The 18294-nt window shown below is 32.0% G+C and overlaps 1 protein-coding gene across 1 annotated transcript in view; it reads left to right on the top strand.

Annotated features, from left to right (window-relative positions):
- Positions 1–708: 708 nt before the first annotated feature.
- LOC145318186 (uncharacterized) overlaps positions 709–18294 on the top strand; it is a 31842-nt gene continuing 14256 nt past the window's right edge. The window contains exons 1-6 of the mRNA XM_080159532.1: positions 709–795; positions 2859–2929; positions 4826–4926; positions 5596–5638; positions 6097–6207; positions 7160–7242. Coding sequence (XP_080015658.1) covers positions 713–795; positions 2859–2929; positions 4826–4926; positions 5596–5638; positions 6097–6207; positions 7160–7242 — 492 coding nt within the window. The 5' untranslated portion in view covers positions 709–712. The remainder of the gene's footprint in view (positions 796–2858; positions 2930–4825; positions 4927–5595; positions 5639–6096; positions 6208–7159; positions 7243–18294) is intronic.

The raw sequence follows: 18294 nt of genomic DNA, 5'->3' as shown, positions 1-18294 counted from the left end.
CCCCCTTCCCTTTTTCGGGAAAGAAAAATATGACGTAACTGGAACATGTTCCGCAAAAGTTATACAAAATTGGGACAGTTTCCATGGTGTCAGAAAAAATAAATTCACCCCTCCTGGAAAACTTTGAAATCCAATTGATCAATCATTATTTGTCCCCAAAGTTTTTAATTACGATTTTTTAAAACAATTTTGTGACTTTTAATGAATTTTCATGGGTTAATTCATAAAGATGAGTGTTCAAACGTTTTAAGCAATAAAAGTAATCTACAGAAAAGGGCATTTTGTGTAGCATCATTGGGATCTTTATAAACCATTGTCTTATCCCTTTAATTCCCTGAGATATATACACTAGTTTAAGTGTTATTATAAATACTTTTAAGAAGGTTTGGACATTTATTGATAAAATAGTTTTGAAACAATTTAAGTTGCATTACTGAAATTAGCTGATACTCAGGGATTCTTAACAACTTTGGGAACTTTTTTGGAATTTGATTGGTTGGTTCATTGAGTATGTCTAAGTGAATATTTTGAAAAGAGAAAATTATTTGTTACTTTAGCTAATTCCCTTGCCAATTTTTAGTCAGTTCGTTCATCAAGAAGGAAGGGATGGGATATCGTTATTTTAGCCAGCTGGGATTATCACTTTATTAGAGTACTTGAAAATATGGTGCAACGTCCAATTAATAATATATCCATTATTTCAGAACAAAAAATGAGAGAAGGAACAATGTTGAAATTTTTGTGTGTTCTCATTTTTGGATTAACCTCTGTCAAATCTGATACTAGTCACGTCAGGTAAGAATTAGTTATTTATCGCAACGTATTATAGACAGCTTTCCGTGGTTATTAAAATGAGAAATGATAAGGTTAAAGCCAGTTTTGTTGGTCCTAAGGGTTCGGAGTCTTGGCCTAACAAAACTGGTATTAATATTATGATATTTATTTCAATATTCTTATAAAATTGTCTGTAATACGATGTTATACATGGCTTTTAAGTATTGCTGAGAACCGGCTTAATCCAACGGATATTAATTGGTTTTAAAGTCATACTCGAAATGGTTTCATAAATAACCACTAATTGTAATCTACAAAAGGGGTAATTTTGTGTATCATCATTGGGGACGTACAGTACATTAATTTATCGGCGAATGTCTCATCCCTTTAGATCCCAGAAGTTAACTGTCAATTTGGGAAACAATTCAAAAATTAAAATTGAGCCTTTTAAATAATCTACTCTAAATGTCACAAGTTTATGTTTGGATCAAGTCAAGCTGAGTATGCCAATAGCCTGTTTTGGCACACGCTACTTGACTTGTGGGAATATTGGCATACTATGTTTTACTTGGGGGAATATTGGCATACTCTACTTGACTACGGGGAATATTGGCACGCTCTGTTTTACTTGTTTCCATTGGCACACTCAGCTTGACTTGATCCTTATGTTTCAATGTTTAATATTTGAAACAATGATAAGTTTTCAAGAAATTCTATCCTATAAATTTAAAGATAAGTTTAACGATACTTTAACAGTTCAAAATTATCATAGTTATTTATTGCATCGTATCATAGACAGCTTTCCGCGGACAATAAAGATTATAAGATAAATAAGACCTGGCCTTTGGCATCTAGGGTTTAACAAAACTTGTATTAATTTTATGATTTTTATTTTAATATTCGTGGAAAACTGTCTGTGATACGATGCTATACATAATCTTTCAGTATTGCTGATAAACGATTCTAATCCAGTGGATATTAATCGGCTTTGAAGCCTTTCTGGAAAATAAATTACAACAAAATTATTTTCTAACAATAGTAGTAACAAATATTTAAAACAAAATTTACAAAATTTTTAATTTTTTGCTCAGTATTTTAACCATGATTTTTCACTTAAAAACAATCAATTTTTCACTTGAATGATTTGTTATTTGTTAATTTGATATCAGTAACTTTTTTATCACAATAGCTGGAATCATATAAAATGTAGGTAAATGTATTGTATACCTATCTTTGCATAGGTAACATATCCCTTTTTTGTAGGTATATCTAATTTTTATTAACTTAAATTTCACAGAAGGATATAGGTAAATTTAGCTTGCTTATTTTGGACTTCATTAATTGGTCAGTTCGTTCATCCAGTGGGAGGGGAGGGGGATGGATAAAGATGGTGGATTCAATCTTTTGTACTTCTTCTGATTATCTGAATTTCTGGTATTATTATATTTTTCAAAGTCTTACTTTGAATCATTTTTAGATTAGGAATAGTTATTTGTCGCATCGTATTATGGATAGCTTTCCGCGGATATTACAGTGAAAAATTATAAGAGTAAAACCAGTTTTGCTGGAAATTTGTCTGTGATAATATGCTATTCGTGATTCTCAGTTTGGCTGAGAACTGGTTCTAATCAAGTGGATATTAATCGGTTTCATAGCCATACTGGAAAAAGTTCTAAAAAATATACTATATATGCTTAATGAAAAAAAGCCAAACAAAAACCAATATTTTAAAGCAAGACTTTGTCCTTAGATTTCTTGATTTGTAAAAAATTCTCCATTTCTTCTTTATTTCACATCTAAAAATTTAGAAAAATCTGAAAAAAATTTCCTCAATTATTAAATGGTTTTAAAAAATTTAAATTGGTTGCGCCGCTACCTTCTAGGGTCTGCGCCTACAGAATGTTTTTAGAAGATGTTATGAACCTTTTCTGTCCATTCAATTTAATGAAACAACCAATGAAAACTCAATGCAGTCCCCAAAGTTGTTAAAACAAATAAGAAAATATTATTATAAAACTTTGAGGACTGGTGTAATAAACAGCCCAATGTCCTCTCCCTCCCTGGCATAATCGTTCTTGTTTTAGTTTGACTGGTAAGAGCGGAGCCGAGCATAAGATGCAGCAACAATTTCTATTTCTTTTGGCTTCCATTACAGGTAACCGCTTGGTTTTTTTTTGTAGCGCACAAATAGATGTAGAATATACGTGGATATTAAGACAGGGTAAAAATTTATCTCAATTTAGGCTGCTAATATTGACATAATTTATTGGTCAGTTCGTTCATTCAGTATGAGGGGAATGGATAGGTAAAGTGGGTCGATTGGGAGGATCGTAATTCTAGCCAAATACAAGATCTGCTTTATTAGAGAACATGAAAATATGGTGTAGTTCCAAGTAATAAAAAGAATATTAGCGCAGCGGGGCTAACCTAACGAGACAACCCAATCTTTCCCGATTTTGTATAATTTTTGAGGAACAAGATTCCAGTGACGTCATATTTTTCTTTCCCGAAAAAGGGAAGGGGGGAAGAAAATCTCTTCAAAAGAGATGGGGAAAACCCCCTTTTCTCTCATCTCTTTTTTTCTTCCCCCCTTCCCTTTTTCGGGAAAGAAAAATATGACGTCACTGGAATCTTGTTCCTCAAAAATTATACAAAATCGGGAAAGATTGGGTTGTGTCAACCTAACCTAAGATTCCTCCCTTATTTTCCATTTATTTCAAACAAGGCGGGAGGGTTCCTTGCTCATCAAGGTATTTTGAGGGGAAAAACCGCTAGTGTGCCGGATTGTAGAAACCCTGAAATTTTTCTGAAAATTTTCTGATGTTAGTTTGTAATAGTTGCGTCGCTCATGAACTCATCATCTGGACCTCATTTTTAGGAGGGAAGAGGATGGGGTAAAAAAGGGGGTGGATGGGGTAAGGGGGATGGATGGTGTAAAGGGGGTGGATGGTGGGTATCGTTATTTTTATTCAATCAATAAAAGCAGATCTAGACAGTTCAAACCATAGGACACAGTCTTATTGCTGCGCTACTTGTGACCTAATTATTCTTGTTTTTTTTATAGATAAAGTAGATCCTACAATAGAATCCATAAAAGCAGATCTAGACAGTTCAAATCTTAGGAAATAATCTTATTGCTGCGCATCTAGTGAACTAATTATCCTTTGTTTTAGATAAAGTAGATCCTGTAATAGCATCTATAAAAGCAGATCTAGATAGTTCAAACCTTAGGAAACAATTGTATTGCTGAGCTACTTGTGAACTAATTATATTTGTTTGTTTTAGATAAAGTAGATCCTGCAATAGAATCCATGAAAGCAGATCTAGACAGTTCAAACCTTAGGAAACAATTGTATTGCTGTACTACTTATGAACTAATTATCCTTTGTTTTAGATAAAGTAGATCCTGCAATAGAATCCATAAAAGCAGATCTAGACAGTTCAAACCTTAGGAAATAATCTTATTGCTGCGCAACTAGTGAAATAATTATCCTTTGTTTTAGATAAAGTAGATCCTACTCTAGCATCCATAAAAGCAGATCTAGACAGTTCAAACCTTAGAAAACAATCTTATTGCTGCGTTACTTGTGAACTAATTATCCTTTGTTTTAGATAAAGTAGATCCTGCAATAGAATCCATAAAAGCAGATCTGGACAGTTCAAACCTTAGAAAACAATCTTATTGCTGCGTTACTTGTGAAATAATTATCCTTTGTTTTAGATAAAGTAGATCCTGCAATAGCATCTATAAAAGCAGATCTAGATAGTTCAAACCTTAGGAAATAATCTTATTGCTGCACTACTTGTGAACTAATCATACTTGTTTGTTTTAGATAAAGTAGATCCTGCATTAGCATCCATAAAAGCAGATCTAGATAGTTCAAACCTTAGAAATCAATCTTATTGCTACGTTACTTGTGAACTAATTATCCTTTGTTTTAGATAAAGTAGATCCTGCTATAGCATCTATAAAAGCAGATCTAGTTAGTTCAAACCTTAAGAAACAATCATATTGCTGCGCTTCTTGCGAAATAATTATCCTTTGTTTTAGATAAAGTAGATCCTGCAATAGAATCCATAAAAGCAGATCTAGACAGCTCCAATTTTAGAAAACAATCTTATGGATGGGCACTCGTTGGAGGAGGCTTTGGGGTAAGTACAAGGCATCCGATAGTTGTCAGGGTTGTGTGCTAGGTTACAGTCATGCTAGAGATGTTACTATTGCTGTCTTGAAAGCTTATTTGTCTGTTATTTACAGCTACATTATTGTCAATGCTGATCACTACTTTTTAAAAAGCGAAGCTTTTCTATGATTAGGGTTTTTCTGTCCATACGTCCGTCTGTACTGGATAGCTCTTTTCTTTAGTTAGTATTGTCCTATTCATAGGTTAAGTTAGGTTATATTGGGTACAGGGAAGCCCTGGAGGTTAAGAACCCCCTGAAAGTTTAATATAAATATGTAATATTTAAAAGTTAACATTTAGAATCAGAAAACTTTGTCCGTTTCAAAATATCTCGTTCCTAGCCTTAGAAATGACCAAAAAATCACCATTTTTTAGAGTTTATTGAGAATTGTCCAATTTGTAGAGTTTTTTTTGAGATTTTCTCAGGCTAGGAACTAGATATTTCTGATGCAATGAATTTTTAACCTCCATAAGGGGGGGCCTCAAAGTTTGCTTGTACCGTCGCAATTGTTGCATTACAGAAAAATTTTTTTTGCATGGGTCATTTTTTTCATAAATGAGCTATATTTTCGCTGGGGGCCAAAATTTCAACAATTTTTTACAAGGATGGGACACTGTAATACGTATATATTTTTAGGACTCTCTAGGAGAATACGTAGAAAACAACAGAAACCCTCAAGGAAATTTTTAACTTATACAAGTTCTTAAAATGTAGAATATATGTGGATATTATGACAGGGGTAAATTCTTCGTCAATTTAGCATGCTATAATGGACCTCATTTATTGGTCAGTTCGTTTACCCAGTAGAAGGGTAGGGGATGGGGTAAAGGATATGGATGGGAGGACCGTTATTTTAGTTAGCTGCGAGTTTCACTTTATTAAAGATCATGAACATCTGTCAACGAATTAACATAATAAATTGATTAATTGAACAAGTTTTTTTTTTTCCCCTACTAAAGATTTATATTGCAAGTAACTATGATGCCGTAAAACTTTAAATTAGGTTGAATTTGTATCTTTTTTTTGGAGTGGGAAGGGAGGGGCATAACTTTTTTTTATACCACGTACCAGTGATATAATTGAAAAACCTTTTTTTGAAGAAAAAATATTAATGTTAAAAATCATAATGTTGATCAGATATCTTTACAACTCCATCAGCAATCTACCAATATGGCTATAATCTCGGTTATGGATTCGGTTTCGGAGGACCTTTCCTCCTACCTACATATCTTAATGATGTCAACTTTGGTAAGTTTCAAAGTACTAGGACGATTTTAATAACACGGATTAGGATAGAAAACAAACACATAAGTTCAAATTGTGACAGGTAAATTCAACGTACGATTTTGTCAGGGCTTGTAAATTGGGTACACTAAGAACCCAAAGTTTTAAAAGATATTATCCTTTTCGTTAGGTAAAAAACTTTGGGTGCTTTTATTGGAATGAATTTAATTAGTTAAAAACTAGTCGTGTTCAACCTTTTCAACCAATAAGTTTTATTAACAGTAAGGGTAATTTTGTTTATCATCATTGGGGTTGTACAATACATTAATATATCTTCAATTGTCTTTTCCCCTAAGATTTTTGCTTTTTTAAATTGTAATTTTAGAAATAATAAGGATGACAACATCCATAAAAGCGAAGTACAGAAACGGTAGGACAAACGGACATTAACAGTTGTATAGTGTCAGAACTGATTAATCAGAATATAAATGTATAAGAGTCGAAGCAAATTGTAAGTAAATTTGTTAAAAACTGCTTGATACAGAATAATGTTTATGGACATACTTACATTTTTAGGACTTAATTATAGAGTTGCTTCGCTTATAATATTGTACTTTGTTTTCCCAGGAATCAGTATACAAAAAATCAGATCGATCGGAAAATTAGATCATTTAAAAATTTTTTGATAAAAAAAGTAAAAAAATCAACATGTTTAAAATGGACGTACGGACATTTTGGTAATGATTATAGAGTTGCTACGGTTTCTAAATCGTACCTAACTACTACAGGAATCACTATGCAAAGTTTGAAATCGATAGGACAATTCTAACATGCCTAAATTAACGAAAAAAGCTAACCGTTACGGACGGACAGACGGACCGACCCTACTTATAGAAAAGCTTCGCTTTTAAAAACATAAATTTTTTTAAGGGAATCTGTTCTAATGAAAATTAATCTTGTTTTTGTTTATTTTCAGATTGTTCCAGTGAGAGTTTTGTTGCTCTTGTGAATGAATATCAATATGGATATGGTGTACCACAACGAGTTGGATCCACAGAGGTAATAGATATAGAATATACGTGGATATTATGACAGGGAAACTAATATCAATATGGATATGGTGTCCCACAACGCGTTGGATCCACAGAGGTAATGGATATAGAATACACGTGGATATTATGACAGGGGAACTAATATCAGTATGGATATGGTGTCCCATAAGGCATTGGATCCACAGAGGTAATGGATATATAATATACATGGATATTATGACAGGGGAACTAATATCAATATGGATATGGTGTCCCATAACGCATTGGATCCACAGAGGTAATGGATATACAATATACATGGATATTATGACAGGGGAACTAATATAAATATGGATATGGTGTCCCACAACGCGTTGGATCCACAGAGGTAATGGATATACAATATACGTGGATATTATGACAGGGGAACTAATATCAATATGGATATGGTGTCCCACAACACGTTGGATCCACAGAGGTAATGGATTTACAATATACGTGAATATTATGACAAGGGGACTAATATCAATATGGATATGGTGTCCCACAACGCGTTGGATCCACAGAGGTAATAGATATAGAATATATGTGGATATTATGACAGGGGAACTAATATCAATATGGATATGGTGTCCCATAACGCGTTGGATCCACGGAGGTAATGGATATACAATATACGTGGATATTATGACAGGGGAAAAGATTGTCGTCCACTTAGGTTGCTAACATAAATATAATTTATTAGTCAGTTCGTTCATACAGTTGGAAGTAAGGGGATGGGGTAAAGGGAGGGGAGTCGTTATTTTAGCCTGATAGAAGTTTAACTTTATTAGAGTGTCAGGGATCTTAAAGGATAAGACAATGATCGATAAATTGATGTACATTGTAAATCCACAATGATGATAAACCAAATTACTCCTAAATATTGGTTGAAAATGCTTGTTTAAATTGTACAATCAATCGAACTATTATGAAAAAAAAGTACTTTTATAGCTTATTGCAGTTTAGGTTAAGTAAAGAACCATGCAGGGCTCACAAAAACAGGGAATAGTCCTTTTTGTGGCAACGCCCCTTAAGGGGCGATCTGTCGTATTTTTAAAATAGCTTTTTATATGTTATTTTAGGTTAGGTTAGGTTATATTGGGTAAGCTGATTGCCCCACAGGGTTAGACTCAAAGAAGATAAAGTATAGAATAGAATCCAGGTAGAAGATTCTGCCTGGCTAGCCTAAAATAAAATTGGAACATTTGAAAGACTAAAACGGCTATAAGGCTGTTAGTAAATAACATGATTTCAGTAATTATTCAGAAAAAATATTCAAAATAAATTCCTATTGCAATAATTTACTAAAAGCCTTGTAGCCAAGCTTCCACCTTTCTCTTCCCTATTCACAATAGATTAAAAATGAATTTGATGTGCATTTTAAGCCTTAAAAAATTTAATTATGTAAGAAAATTTACAAAAAAAATTGGTCTCGGTATTTATATTATAAAACTAGGTTGCGCTCTTATGTATGTTTTTAAACAGCTGATTTATACATGATAGCAACTACATCCATACATTAACTTATGGTAGGGGGGGAGGGGGGAAGAAGGGGCTGTACCCATTTAGCTGACCCTTGAAAGTTACAAATGTGGTCAATCGTACTTACCAAAATTAAAACAACATGAAGTTAAGTGACTTTTCATTTTTGTCTCATCCGACCAAGCAGCTATTGCTGTTTCACTTCAATAAGAGGTGTGTATCAGAGGTGTCAGTCTCAATCAGATACTTTTAGTTAAGGGTAAAGATTTATTTTCTGAATTTATAGACTTATTCTAAATTGTTCTAAATAAAGGCGTGTCACACTACAATACATAAATTTTAATCATGAAGATCAATTAACTTTTTAACAGTAAATATTAGATTTTGATACAAATTAAATTTTGTCCAACTAGTCATTGTGATTTATACTTTAGCAATATTGTCTTTACTGCGCAAGTCAAAGATTCCTTCAAATTTCCCAGAAATGTGTAGGGTTTTCACTTCTATTCCTCCTTATTCTATGGTTAGACTATTGGTCCCGAAGGGTTAGAGCCCCACACAGGGGCTAAAAATAGGAGAAAAGCTACTGTGAAAAATACGAAGAATCGCCCCTTAAGGTGCGTTGCCACCAAAAGGACTATACCTTAAAAACTTATATATCTCCTCAACATTTTATAATAAGGGGTTGGTTAAGATATTGGTTTGAGTAAAAACATCAAATTTAATCTTTTTCTCAATATTTTTTAAATAGAATTTTAAACCAAATATATTATAGGGGGAGAAATTAATTTATCGACCATTGTCCTCTCCGTACCTCACTGAATATACATTATACATATGATTGAACCTTGACCCTAGTAATCTCAAAACGTGTAAGTAAGCAATTAACATTTTTTTTGGCTTACTTAAATGTGCCATTGTGCCATTTTTGTGGTAAATTACTGATAAGCCATAAAGAATACTAATTGCTTACTTATATCAGCATTCTACAACAATTTGGTCTTACTTGTGAGATAAAAGAGGATGGAGTAAATAAATACTCAGTCATTTACAGTAAAAGTGGCTTATATAAGTTGAAGTGAAGAAAAAGAAGGAGGAGTAATAATTAATCCCTTCCTTCCTGTAAGCAGTTTATGAAAAAAAGAGAAGATTTGGCTGATATAAGCCAAATAAGCAACAATTGTGATTGATTGCTTATAAGTAATTTATCCAAAAATTGCATGATTTGGTATATAAGCCAAATAAGCATTTATTGTGATTGATTGCTTGTAAGTAATTTATCAACAAATTGGATGATTTGGTACATAAGCCAAATAAGCATTTATTGTGATTGATTGCTTATAAGTAATCTATCAAAAAATTGTATGATTTGGTATATAAGCCAAATAAGCATTTATTGTGATTGATTGCTTATAAGTAATCTATCAAAAAATTGCATGATTTGGTATATAAGCCAAATAAGCATTTATTGTGATTGATTGCTTATAAGTAATCTATCAAAAAATTGCATGATTTGGTATATAAGCCAAATAAGCATTTATTGTGATTGATTACTTATAAGTAATTTGCATTTTCATTGATTGCTTATAAGTAATATATCAAAAAATTGTATGATTTAGTATATAAGCCAAATAAGCATTTATTGTGATTGATTGCTTGTAAGTGATTTATGAAAAAATAGCATGATTTGGTATATAAGCCAAATAAGCATTTTTTGTAATTGATTGCTTGTAAGTAATTTTTCAAAAAATTGCATGATTAGGTATATAAGCCAAATAAGCACTAAATGTGATTGATTGCTTATAAGTAATCTATCAAAAAATTGCATGATTTGGTATACAAGCCAAATAAAGATTTATTGTGATTGATTGCTTACAAGTCATCTATCAATAAATTGCATGATTTGGTATACAAGCCAAAAAAGCATTTATTGTGATTAATTACTTATAAGTAATTTATCAAAATATTGGATGATTATGTATATATGCAAAATAAGCATTTATTGTGATTGACTGCTTGTAAGTAATTTATGAAAAAATAGCATGATTTGGTATATAAGCCAAATAAGCAATTATTTTCATTGATTGCTTATAAGTAATTTATGAAAAAATAGCATGATTTGGTATATAAGCCAAATAAGCAATCATTTTCATTGATTGCTTATAAGTAATTTATGAAAAAATAGCATGATTTGGTATATAAGCCAAATAAGCAACATTTTTCATTGATTACTTATAAGTTATTAATAAAAAAATTGCATGATTTGGTATATAAGCCAAATAAGCAATAATTTTCATTGATTACTTATAAGTAACTTATAAAAAAATTCCATGATTTGTTATATAAAATGCAATGATTTTAATTGATTTCTTAAAAGTACTCAAATTGTGGAAGGAATTTCATAATTTAATTTTGATATTCTTAACTACAACAATTTTGAAAATTTGACCATAAACACCAAAGATATGAGGAAAAATATAAAATAGTTAAAAAGCTTGGATGATTTATACAGTGTGTTTTTTTTTATGAGAACTTTTTTGAAAGCAATTTTACCCCACTAATAGTTATCAGAATTTAATGATTAACGGCTTATTTTCTTTGATTTTTATAACCATTTAAAGAACATCAAAAAAATATTTCAGTTTTTATTAAAAAAGTACAGTAAAATCAAAAATTCAAAACCTAGGTGTCGACATCTAAAATAGGTTTTTAGCGTATTTTTCTCATGCTCAAATCTTCTTCCCTTTGCAAGAATGGCTCCAAAACGCTTCAAAGTAGAGATACATAGTTAAAAATTGATACAGATACTTTTGGGGACATGTACTAGAACATATCAAAGGCCATATCTCAACCAGGGAGGGAGTACTGGCCCCCCAAAGTGAACTACTGAAAATCCATTTTTTTTCTTGCAAAGTGTAGAAGATTTTAGCTTAAGAAAAATGCGCTAAAACCTATTTCAGATGTTGACACCTAAGTTTTGAATTTTTTATTTTACTGTACTTTTTAAATAAAAACTGAAATATTTTTTTGGATGTTCTATAAATGGTTATAAAAAACGAAGAAAATAAGCAGTTAATCATTAAATTCTGATAACTATAAGTGGGGTAAAATTGCTTTCAAAAAAGTTCTCATAAAAAAAAACACACTGTAGTTAATTATGCTTGTTAACCCTTAATGGTTAGGGGGGAGGGGCATTCAGGACACCCCTTTCCGTTTTTTTTCTCTCATTTTCTTTGTGTGTAAGAAATGGTCCTCCCATAGCTGAGTTTTTAAACACAGGTATGACACATAATTGAGAGTTGGAATTTTTTTAATATCTTCATCCAGGCGGGCACAGGATGCAAGCAAAAATGCAGGGTTATCCAGGTAAAGAGCAGAAATAATTTTTTAATTAAACAAAGCATTTTATTAAATTATCCTCTAGTAGTACATGCTTATATAAAATATAGGTGTTAATTCCTTCCTTCCTGGAAGCAGTTTATGAAAAAAAGAAAAATTTAGCTGATATAAGCCAAATAAGCAATACATTTCATTGATTACTTATAAGTAATTAATGAAAAAATGGCATGATTTGGTATTTAAGCCAAATAAGCAATAATTTTCATTGATTGCTTATAAGTATTTTGTCTAATAATTCCATGATTTAGTATAGAAGCCAAATGAGCATTTATTATGATTGATTGCTTATAAGTAATTAAATTAGTTAAATTTCATGTTTTCTAAAAACAATTTTATTTCTAACTTTCCAATTTTCAAAATTGTTGTAGTTAAGAATATCAAAATTAAATTATGAAATTCCTTCCACAATTATAAGTACTTTTAAGAAATCAATTAGAATTATTGCATTTTACATAACAAATCATGCAATTTTTTTATAAGTTACTTATAAGTAATCAATGAAAATTATTGCTTATTTGGCTTATATACCAAATCATGCAATTTTTTTATTAGAACTTATAAGTAATCAATGAAAAATGTTGCTTATTTGGCTTATATACCAAATAAAGCAATTTTTTTTATAAATAACTTATAAGTAATTAATGAAAGTTATTGCTTATTTGGCTTACAAACCATATCATGCTATTTTTTCATAAACTACTTATAAGCAATCAATGAAAATTATTACTTATTTGGCTTATATACCAAATTATGCTATTTTTTCATAAATTACTTATAAGCAATCAATCACAATAAATGCTTATTTGGCTTATATACCAAATCATGCAATTTGTGATAAATTACTTATAAGCAATCAATCACAATAAATGCTTATTTGGCTTATATATCAAATCATGCAATTTTTTGATAGATAACTTATAAGCAATCAATCTCATTTATTGCTTATTTGGCTTATATACCAAATCATGCAATTTTTTGATAGAATACTTATAAGCAATCAATCACATTTATTGCTTATTTGGCTTATATACCAAATCATCCAATTTTTTGATAAATTAGTTACAAGCAATCAATCACAATAAATGCTTAATTGGCTTATGTACCAAATCATCCAATTTTTTTATAAATTACTTACAAGCAATCACTCACATTTGTTGCTTATTTGGCTTATACATGGAAGCTTCCTATAGGTCCTAAGATGGTTTTAGGCTATTTTATTTTTATTCCTTATAATAAAGTAACAGTACCTTTGTCTGTATGTCTGTCTCTCTTTACCTTAGGATCTTGATAACTGCTGAACCAATATGGTTCTCCTTACATGGAGATTAAAAATCAAATTGCCTTAAGTACTTTAAATCATGTAGAAAGACCCCATAATGTTTAGAATTTTTTATGGAGCATGTAAAACCCTTTCTACAGACATCTTAACCAGGTTTCTAACTCAATCCTAGCCAATTTAGCATAAAAAAGATAGACTCATCAAACTTTTAGACATGACAGGTCTCTACAGTTCTTGATGTGTGATAGATCTTTCTTTTTAATATCAAAATGGCTAAGATTGTGTTAGAAACCTGATTAAGGTGTCTATAGAGAGATATTGACGTGCCCCATCAAAAATTCTAAACATGGGGTTTATCTATGAGATTTTAAGTACATAAGACGGTCTGTTCTTTTTTTTAAGACAGAGCAGTCATATCTCTATGTTTGATGGGTCTGTCTTTTGAATGCCAAATTGGCTAGGATTGGGTGAGAAATCTTATTAAGGCGTCTATAGAAAGGTCTTTATAAGCCACATAAAAAAACTCTAAACCTATAAGTGTATGGGAGAACCATATTGGTTCAGCAGTTATCAAGATCCTAAGGTAAAGAGAGACAGACATACAGACAAAGGTACTGTTACTTTATTATATGGAATAAAAATAAAATAGCCAAAAACCATCTAAGGACCTGTAGGAAGCTTCTGTGTATGGAAGAACCATATTGGTTCAGCAGTTAGCAAGATCCTTAGGTACAAAACAGACAGACATACAGACAAAGGTACTGTTATTTTATTATAAGGAATAAAAATAAAATAGCCTAAAACCATCTTAGGACCTATAGGAAGCTTCCATGTATAGGAGAAACATATTGGTTCAGCAGTTGGATCAATCCTTTGGTACAGACAGACATACATATATACAAAGATCCTGTTACTTTGTTATAAGGAATAAAAATAAAATAGCCTAAAACCATCTCAGGACCTAATGGAAGGTTCATCGTAAAAGATAATTTTATAGGTTCAGCTGTTATTGAGGTTATTTTCTACAGACATAAAAAACTTACTACTTTATATTAGGGTTATGCCGGTTATCCGGTGTGGCCGGATATCCGGCCATTTTCAATATCCGGCCGGATACCGGATATTGAAACTATCCGGCCGGATATCCGGCTATAAAATCTTTTATATTTTTTAACAAAAATCTCTTTTTTTTAATCTTAAATGGCTGTGATTTTCTTATTATTGAAGCTAAAAGAACAATTTTTCTGAATATGTTTATCTTTATGTTTTTTGTTTATATTAGAAATCTCAAAACATAAGTTTTGGCGGTGGCAGCAGTACTTGACAGCTGCCAGCCGCAAACCGACGGTTGGCAGGTAAACAGATTTTTTATGAAATTGTAATATGCCATGAAGATATATAAAAAATTTGAAATCTTCAAGTAATAAATTGCGGTCACAGGAACCGTTTAAAGATTTCTGGAGACCTGGAGGAACCTGAAATCGACTTGAATACCTATATTATATATGAGGATGTACGACTATGGGATATTTTAGTATTAGATAACATGAAATGCTTTGTTAAAGTAAAAAAATATTTTTACTTTTTACCTGAATGACTTTACCAGATTTGCCCGCCAGGAAGGAGGTATTAAAAAAATTTCAACTCTCAGTTATGTGTCATATCCAAATTTCGAAAATATCTCAGTTATAGCCCTATACCTTTTATACACAGAAAATGGGATAGAAAAAAACAGAGGGGAGGGGGGCAGGCATTCAACGCCACCTCCCTGCCCATCCTCCAACCGTTAGGGGTTGATATTACAGATTGAGGGTATTAATAGTTAATTAGATTTATTTGCTAAGAAGAAGGATCATTTTATAGTTACTTGATTTTTAAGATTTAACCTTGATTTTATCATCTATAATACAAAGTAGAACGATGTCTGTCTGTCCGTCTGTCCGTCTGTCTGTCCGTCTGAAGCTTAAGATCTCAGTAACCACTGAACCGATTGGGCTCTACTCTTCAGGGAATATACCTACTGGTCCTGTGATGGTTTTAAGCTATTTTTGGGGGGGTTGGACACCCCCAACCCCCCCAAAAAATGAACCCCCCCCCCCCCCAAGGAGTGATTCTTCGTAATTTTAAAATGGCTTTTTATAGGTTATTTTAGGTTAGGTTAGGTTATTTTGTGTTATGTGATTGCCCCACAGGGTTAGGTAATTGGCGCCGCAGGGTTAGAGTCCCCCGCAGGGGCTAGAAATAGGAGAAAAGCTACTGTGAAAATACGAAGAATCGCTCCTTATGGAGGGATGTCGTGGAAAGGACTATACCCAAACATTTTTTTTTACTTTCTCTTTTTAAATCTAAAATATGAAAAATTAGGTTGATCAAACCTCTTGGGGTAAGCCCCTAGAGGCTAGGGGCGAAGCCGCTAGTATTATATAAAGCAGTAAGCTTTTTTTGTCTGTAGCAAAGGATCTCGCTAACTGCTGAACCGATATGGTTCTCCTTTAGTGTGAAGCTTCTTATAGGTCCCAGGGTGGTTTTAGGCTGTTTAATTTTTATAAAAAAAAGTCGTTGTAAAGTTTTAAGTTATTTTTCTTCACTTTCATGTCCCTTCTAATATCCCTAGATACTAGGGACGCAGCCGCTAGTATAATATAAAACACCAGTTTATGAAGAAATTTTTTTGCGGGTATATTCCCTTTCGTGGCAACGCCCCTTAAGGAGCGATTATTCGTATTTTCACAGTAGCTTTCCTCCTTTTTTTAGCCCCTCGCGGGGGACTCTAACCTTGCAGGGCCAATTGCCTAACCCTGCGGGGCAATCACCTAACCAAATATAACCTAACCTAACCTAAAATAACCTATTAAAAGGAATTTTAAAAATACAACGAATCGCCCCTTAAGGTGCGTTGCCACGAAAGGGACTATATCCTTTTTTGATACTTTAATATGTAGTAATTTGGCCGGTTATCTGGCCGGATATCCGGTAATTTGGCCGGATAACCGGATATTTGCCGGATATATGGCGTTGGCCGGATATCCGGCATTTGAAATCAGCCGGATATCTGGTATCCGGCCCAACCCTACTTTATATATCAACAATAAGGTTTTGAAATCTTAAAAAAACCTTTCTACTTTATATAAATGGATATGGATAATAGTTATTTCGAATAGTATTATAGACAGCTTCTTTAAGCCCTGGGCTAACAAAACTGGTAGGTATTAATTTTATGATTTTGATTATAAAATTCGCAAAAATTTTCTAAAATATAATGCTATACATGATTTTTCAGTATTGTTGAGAACTGGTTCCAATCCAGGGAATCTTAATTGGTTCTGAGGCCATACTGGAAATTGACTTATAAAATTTGCATAATTTTGCGTCATTTCTATTTTCGGATTTTTTAAAGTGACGACCGACTCCAGGAATCGGTGTTTAAGTGTGACTGTGTTAGTGTGTGTGTGTGTGTGCGTGAGTGTGTGCGTGTTTGTGTGTGGTGTGAGCGCGAGGGTTGACTAGGCTGACCAGACTACGCGTCAGTACATTCAAGGCTAGCGAGGGAGAAACATGTTATTGTTATGTGTATGTGCATTGTGCAATGTACTTTTTATTTATAGTGATGGTGTTTTGATAAATAAAAAACATTCTCAAGTGAATTCTATTTCATATTAACTGTACCTTTTTCAACAATTTCAACTATTAAATGATACTTTAAAGAATATTTGAATTGTAGAAAATTGTAAAGTTAAAATTAAACTACGCATCAAATTAAACCAAGCCAATATTTATTGAAAGGAAACTATGCTTGGCATTCATATTACAAGGTTAGACTCTGTTTTCTTTATTTTAAAATGATCATATACATATTACTGAAATATGGTAAATGCTAAAAAATCCGTCAAAATCAAATATTTAGTTTTATTCTGGCAATTATATACTACATAACATTTGATATTTGCTTTGCAAACTATTGTAATGCTGAAAGGAAACATTTTTGTATATAAGGAACAACTCTTTAATTTACAGCAAATGTTGTATGAAAAATCTAAAAGATTATTATATAATTTTTTTTACGTCATTTGAGCATTTACTTTATTTCAGTATAAATGAAATACATAAGATATAGTAGTGTGTCCGTTACATGACACAAACCTTTTCACATTTTTTGAGCTAAGTATTTTGTTATTTACATTTACTTGTTTTAACTTAACAAATATAAGAAAGGTGCTAGGTTTTCTCTAGAAATATTTGGATTACACTTAGATAATAGAAGAAAAAGAACAATGTTTGTTAATATCACGTTTTGATGTATGTTTATGAGTAAATAAAGAAGGGATGTGTCATTGGTCTGTAAATTACACTGGTACCAAAAGTTTTATTACATCTTTATCTCACTCGTTTACTCAAAACTCTAGCAATTTCGAAACTATTAGTCATTTTGTGGTTGTATTTTTTTTTTTTTTTTTGGGGGGGGGGGGGAGTTTGGGGCGATTTCTCTCAGGAGGGTGGTGGTATCCTCACTTACTTAGTTACATAGTTACTTATTAACAAGGATGACAACATCCATAAAAGCGAAGCTCTGAAACGGTAGGACAAACGGACATTAACACTTGTATAATGTCAGAACTGAATAATCAGAATGTAAATGTATAAGAGTCAAAGCGAAATTGTAAGTAAATTTGTTGAAAAACTGCTTGATACAGGATAATATTTATGGACATACTTACATTTTTAGAACTTAATTATAGAGTTGCTTCGCTTATAATATTGCACTTTGTTGTCCCAGGAATCAGTATACAAAAATTCAGACCAATCGGATAATTAGGACACATACAAATTTGTTGTTAAAAATGTAAAAAAAAATCAACATGTTTAAAATGGACGTACGGA

This window comes from Acartia tonsa, chromosome 4 (genome assembly GCF_053477335.1).
Source record: "Acartia tonsa isolate MP-2025a chromosome 4, ASM5347733v1, whole genome shotgun sequence".
NCBI lineage: Eukaryota > Metazoa > Arthropoda > Copepoda > Calanoida > Acartiidae > Acartia > Acartia tonsa.
This window is presented reverse-complemented; position numbering and strand designations above follow the sequence as displayed.